Source organism: Melanostigma gelatinosum, assembly GCF_949748355.1.
Source record: "Melanostigma gelatinosum genome assembly, chromosome: 15".
Classification (NCBI taxonomy): Eukaryota; Metazoa; Chordata; class Actinopteri; order Perciformes; family Zoarcidae; genus Melanostigma; species Melanostigma gelatinosum.
Genome location: NC_136648.1, coordinates 3,895,651 through 3,902,263, shown reverse-complemented (window position 1 = coordinate 3,902,263; position 6,613 = coordinate 3,895,651). Strand labels below are relative to the sequence as shown.

The 6,613-nt window shown below is 40.0% G+C and overlaps 1 protein-coding gene across 3 annotated transcripts; it reads left to right on the top strand.

Moving 5' to 3' along the window:
* Positions 1–330: 330 nt before the first annotated feature.
* On the top strand, positions 331–4,904 carry pold3 (polymerase (DNA-directed), delta 3, accessory subunit). Of its 3 annotated transcripts, none has more exons than XM_079284464.1 (12): positions 337–446; positions 910–965; positions 1,492–1,591; positions 1,682–1,721; positions 1,874–2,006; positions 2,210–2,465; positions 2,574–2,646; positions 2,779–2,932; positions 3,148–3,251; positions 3,563–3,648; positions 3,734–3,812; positions 4,458–4,904. In XM_079284464.1, the coding sequence occupies exons 1-12, from the start codon at positions 390–392 to the stop codon at positions 4,670–4,672; spliced, it is 1,353 nt and encodes a 450-aa protein (XP_079140590.1). In that variant the 5' UTR covers positions 337–389; the 3' UTR covers positions 4,673–4,904. The 3 variants fall into 3 exon arrangements, with proteins under 3 accessions (XP_079140591.1, XP_079140590.1, XP_079140589.1); XM_079284463.1 differs by having other exon boundaries at positions 3,731–3,812; XM_079284465.1 differs by lacking the exon at positions 1,682–1,721 and having other exon boundaries at positions 331–446; positions 3,731–3,812.
* The last annotated feature ends 1,709 nt before the right edge of the window (positions 4,905–6,613 follow it).

The window sequence follows — 6,613 nt, the reverse complement described above, 5'->3', positions numbered from 1 at the left end:
TAAAGTCCTTAACACTATACATAACTACATAAGCAAATTAGCAAAAGGGATGCTTATTCCAGCCTGTATTTTTCTGGGTTATGAATGGAATGGGTTATGAATATATCATGAATTAAAATAAGTTTCTGTAATGTTGTTGAACAGGTGGGTGATGTAGTTTTTTTTTATCAAACATCACTCAAATATGAGTAATTAGTGGCAGCAAGAGATAATATGTCCGTCACCAGGTCATTATCAGCGTGTGGCCCGTGTCGGCCTGTAGAGGGCGCCCTGCAGCCTCTCATCCCACCGGAAGGAAGAAAAGGCCACATGTGACATTTAACAGGAAGTAAATAAACTGCCTTCCCGCGCAGTTGAATCGGCGCAACAAGACGTCCGCATTCATCAAAATGGACGAGCTTTATTTGGATAACATCGACGAATATGTCAACGACCAAGACAAGATCGTGAGTGCACTCTCGATGTGTGATCAGTTCTCTTTTGTTGTCGTTATTCTGGGTGAGATACGTTAACCCCGGTGCGATGAGCCGTTAAACTACCTGTTTACGGTTTGCGTCCTTTTGGCTGCTTTATTTATTTCTCATGGTTTGGTTTACAACTGTCTGCTGGTTTGGGTTCGTGGTGAATTCGGCGTATGAATGATTGAAACGTTTGATTCAATGTTACGTCAACCTGGTTTCAGCTCGTGCAGCTGTTTTTGAAATGATCGCGATAAACTCAGAATTAACGCTACGTTTAAGGGTCATTCTCACAAATGAAAAGCGAATTAGCCGCCATAGTTTGTTCGGCAGTTGTGAACAAACGATGACAGCCAGCAAAGTCATTGTCGTTTGTTTTTCTTCTCCCCGATGATTCACGTGGTATTTGGAATGTAAACACCGATGTTTTCATGTGTTTTCTGTCCAACAGGTGACTTATAAATGGCTGAGTCTCACTCTGGGAGTCCATGTCAACACAGCCAAACAGTGAGTGTTACTCCTCTTATAACTATGCATTAATGGTGATTCTGATTGATAAACATCCATTTGTATATTCGCTAACTGGAACTACAATCACTGCATCACCCTATAACTAGTTCATTTATCTGGGCTTCATGTTTTATTCACAGTAGTGTTCTTAGTAAAGATACAAACATTGAGGACTTATTTCCTGTAAAACCCTTTCATACAAAGTATTTAACAAACCAGGGCAACTTTCTTTAGAGCTTCAGTTGAGCTTAGAAAATATCTTCTTTGTTTCCTCTGCGTTTTAGTCTAAAATGATCAAGAAAATAAATCGTAAAACAATCAGTAAACACGGCTAGACTGGATCAGTTCCTCAGTGATTACATAATGTTACAGATGGAGATGCATTTTGGTCAATATGAAAGAACAAGGCCGTGCTTCTACATCCCCATCAACACAGCGTTATCCATACTTCTTTGAAATACAGTGTGATGTCACTTATCATGAAAGTCAGAGTTACTGGATAAAACAATGTGTCTTGTGTCAGAATGCTCTTCCATTATTTGGATCACAAGAGGAAGGAAAGTTCAGCTCAGCTCCACGCCACGTATCTCGTGTCGGGCAAGTTTGTGGACAACGGCCAGACGGTGAGAAATACACCAAATGAATAAGACTTGTTTTGGCTTGATTTGCATATTTCTTTGCTTTTGTGTTGCTGATGTTGTGCTTGCTTTTAGAGTCACAAGGTGTCAGTTATCAAAGAGGACCAGTTGGAAGGTTGGTGAACATGTTTCCCAGTATTGTGCAGAATGTTTGGGCTGGCTGCAAACTAACACTGTTTTTGGAAATTGCTTCAGTGTTTTTTTAAGGTGATATCTGTTGTAGCAGAGGCAGAGCTGTCTAACTTCTGGTGTTTTTGTCTTTTGCAGATTTCAAATCCAAGATGAGCTTGATCGTCAGTGTCCATGTCTACAGTGTGCAGAAAGCTTTGCTGAAGGACAGCGGTCCTCTCTACAGCGTCGACTATGACGCTGTGAAAGACAACCTGAAGAACTGCAGCAGGTATGATGATTTGGTGACAACAGTTCCCAAAAATATAGTCAAAATGTTCAGATATGCCCCGGAACGTCCGCTTCTTCCATCCAGTTTCTACCTTTTTATTTTTTACCGAGCTCAGGGAACTAGAGAGAGAGAACGATCTGTTGAATTGTAGAACTGTCGTTCTTCAGGAAGGTGTCGAGTCGATCCGTCTTCTCTGTTTGCAGGTACAGTGCGATCCGCTGTGCCGGTGCAGTGCCCATGTCTCCTGTGGAGCTGCAGCAGACGAGAGAGATCCAGCGATCTCCGACACCAGAGCCCGAAAACAGAAAACCTGGCGTGAATGGAGAGGCCAGTCGGGCTTCTAAGCCTTCCGCCAAGCCGCAGAAAGGCATCATGGGAATGTTTGCCAATAAGTCTGCTCCTAAGAACCAGGATAGCGGCAAAGACGTTAAGGCGGAGCAGGAGGAGGAGACGCCTGTGGTACGGCTTTGTAGTCTTTTGTGTGATTAACTGCTATTTACAAAGTAATAAACTACAGTATCGGAGTAAACGCTGTAGCTTTTCTTTGTGACTGTTTGGTATTGTTAGGTCGATGTCCCCAAAAGTAAACCAGAAGAAAAAGCCAATCCTCTGATGACCTTCTTTGGGAGTCAAGCAGCAAGTGAGTAATATTGTCTTGTGAAAGACTTTAGATTTAGACTTTAGACCCCAAGATGAACCCCATATATATATATATATATATATATATATATATATATATATATATATATATATAACACCTGATTTTCTCTAGATAAAGCAGAAAAAACTGTGAAGCAGGAGGAAGCAGCTCAGTCATCAACCTCAGCAGAGCAACGACGTCAGACTTCAAAGCTTGAAGAAAAGCGAGCTGCTGCTGCTGCTGCTGCTGTGGAGCTGCCTGAAGACGCCAAGAAAGACTCCAGGAGGTGTGTGTTTCATTATAACACTTATGTGGGGAACAAATGCCGTCATTCAAACTAAATTAATGATTTTTACTCAAAACTTTAGACAGAAACACAGACGAGATCAAGATTCTTCTTGAGTTTTAAAAGCTTTTGAATTGAAAGGCTGTTCATTGAGTGATGATGGACTGAAATAAAGCTATGGATGTATTTGAACAAACGTCTTCCTCTTGTTGAAGCAAAACCAAGCGACTCGTGGATTCTGACAGCGAAGAGGAGAAAATGGACAAGAAAAAGAGACGGCGGATTAAGAAGCCTGAACCAGACAGCAGCGATGAAGACGGTGAGCTGTTTACCAAACGGGTTTTATCTATTTTGAAATCTTGAAAGAGAAGAACTTAAAAAAAACATCGTAAATGGCTTTGATCGTTTGTCACAAGGAAGGAATACATAACTGTTTTGTTGGTACGCATTTAATGTAGTTGTACTGTCTTTCATATAGTTTTATACTCTTATAAGAATGTCCCTGGTTAAAGTTTGGAGAATTACGGCCTAGTTTATCTTCATGGTAAAGCCAGAATCCTGATAAAGGGGGAGTTTCAGAAGCCCTTTAAAGAGTAATGCTAGAAGGCTAATACTTGTTCACGTCTTCAGTCATTCCAGATTCTCCTCAGCGGATGGAAACGAGAGAACCGTCACCAAGTCCGAAGAAGAAGGTCCAGCCTGTTTCTCATTCACATGTAAGGGGTTAAACCTGGTGATCAGACATTGATGAAATGTTCTTTATGTATTTAACACTGAATAACATTCTTATTTCTTCAGCAGGGGAACTCTGAAATGAAGACGAGGAAGAGGAGACGAGTCCTGAAATCTCGGACGTTTTTAGATGATGAAGGATGCATCGGTATGAAATGCTGTCAGAGGATGAGCGTTTGATGAATATATACTGACTGCAATTCATTTTTCCAAACCACTAAACAATATGTCGTAATACTGACACTTATTCCATGACCGATGTGTCCTCAGAAATATGATACTAAGCCTTCTAATATTAAGATTTTGTTGACATTGTGTAAGAAAGACGTTGATGAAATGTTGTGCTGAAACTAATGATTCTCCATCAGCGAACAATTCTTTATTATCATTTAATCTGCCAAATGTTTTCTTCAGTAATCTGCTATAAAACATAAGGAAAGTTGTGACAAACGACCAAAACCCAAAGACATTTAGTTTATTATTATTATTATTATTATTATTATTATTATGGAGGACTTAAAAAACAGCAAATATTTATTTATTTGTTGCATAAAAATCTCAACGATTTCTCAATTATCAAGTCAATTAATTGAGTAAAAAATGTAGTTTTTGTGTCCGCTCCATGTTCCATAATCCTTGTTTCCCTCTGATCTAGTTTTTACTTGTGTATATACATGAGAATTGACAAACGACTTTAATATAATGGAGTTTAATACACCACCACTTAATATGGTCATATTTACACACACAAGTCAAGACCATAATCCCTCTGCTTCATCTTCTTTCCCCTCAGTGACCGAGAAAGGCTACGAGAGCGAATCCTACTCTGAAGCAGAAGACGACGTTCATGCCGCTAAACGAGCTCCAAAAGACCCAAAAGACTCCGTCCCCGCTAAACTACCGGCGAGTACCAAACAGGACGAGAAGAGAAGTCAGAAGAGAACGTCTGCAAATGCAAATAAAGGAACTAAACAAGCGTCCATTATGGGATTCTTCCAGAAGAAGTGATGGAGGAGACGGCGTCTGACCCTTTTTGTTGGGACGGAGGAACAACAAGCACTGCTGCAGACTTTCTGTGAAGATCTTTTGTTAAAAGTCAAAGCTGAAACACTCCACGTGGACCATCGAGGACTGCAAATCCTCAAAAGGACTTCAACTACATGGACGTGTCCAAATCAGGAGGATAACCATTTTACTTTTCACCTTCCTGTTACCAGATGTCCTCCTCAATAAACTATAAATACTGAAACCAAACGTGTGTTTTTTCTCTCAAAATATACACAAAGAAATGTTTAAAACGATACACGTCGGAGGTCGACAGGATTTATTTGTCCGTTGAACAGAATCCAATTAGCTGTTACAAAAATTGTTTCATTTTAGTTTTCGTTTTGTTGCATAACAGGTGCAACTAAATAGCATTAAAATCAGTCAATATTTGCACTTAATATGAACTCCAATGAAATTTGTCTAAACTTTGACAAAGTAAGATATGTCAGGTGTGTAAATATGCATTAACCCGAGGCCAGTGTGATCTCATCCAACACTGTTAAATAAATTAGTAAGATGTTTAAATTCAAGTTTAATCACTTAAACTTCAGTGCCGATCTGATCCTCTCAACAATCGTAAGAGCTAAGGCTGTAATAAAACACAAGATATAATTATTTAAAATAAAACAAACTTCAAATCATGCTCAGAGAGTTTGGCATCTTTGCTGGATGAATGGGTTAAATGATCAATAATTGTTTTACTCTGAAGGCTCCTGTATAAGCTCTCCAGTCACCTCAAATACATCAATAATTAGCCGGATCAATGTTAAAGCACATCAACGGTTCAAAACAGTTGTTGACCCCCAATGGGCAATGTTGATTCATGTAATGTTATTCCCCAAACACGTCGATGCCGGCAGTCTAACAACTTCACAATGAAAGTAAATCTTGCCGCTGCATTACTATAATAACCACGACATGGACAGCTGTTTACTAAGAGGCTTAGTTGGAGCCCGTTGTTACACAGTTAGGGTGGGGTGGAGGGTTTCTGTTCAATATGTAACTCAGTATTATAAAGTAACACCTGAGCCTGCTTTCTCTTTCAAAAGTACCAGAATGTGTGAAGAAAAGCAGCTCATATTACTGAATAACTCCCGTTTATTCTTCCCCTCTCTGCGATGATGAACAGTGCATTGTGGTCCGTGGGGACTTGTTGCTCGGGGACAGCCAGACTACCCTGTCAGCTCACACAGAAGCACCACACCCTTTCGCTGCAGTAGAAGGCCAGTAGAACTGGTATTTGGATTAGCTGAAGACTCCAACATGAAAAAGGATATCCCTCACTGTTTCAGGGAGCGGCCAGAAAATGTGTTTGTGGCTTTTGCTCCATTATGGCATCTGTTGAGTGAGGTCAGACATGATGCATTTTTATTGAGGAGGAGGCCTCACAGCTGCAGCTCCCTCTCTTAAAGACAGCTGAGTCACAGGCTACAGGAATATCCTCTTTTGGGTTTAACAAAAGCACCAGTGTTCATACTCTCAGTGCATTTTCCTTAAAGCAGCTTTCATGAAACGTGTCTTCCACCCTGTGTGACATCATAGTCGGTGCCAGTGGTTCATTGAAACATTCAAATGTAAGAGGCAGTTTTTTTTATGGCTGCATTTAAAATGGAAAATCTTGTTTCATTTCACACGCATTCCCTATAATACAGTCTGACATATATAGTAATCTGGAAAACCCAGGGATCTTCAGTAGAATTTAGTTTTATGGGTTAGACTAGATATGCCTCATGTATTGATGGACTTCCAAAAGGGTCTATGAGGGTTTTACATGTTAAAAAGGGCACTTTGCAAGATTACAAGGTGTCTTTTATTGTCATTGTACAACACAGGGTTGTGAAACTAAATACAGTTTGCAGTCCCATTTTGCTGCATGAGAAAAACATACAAAGCAAAACTATA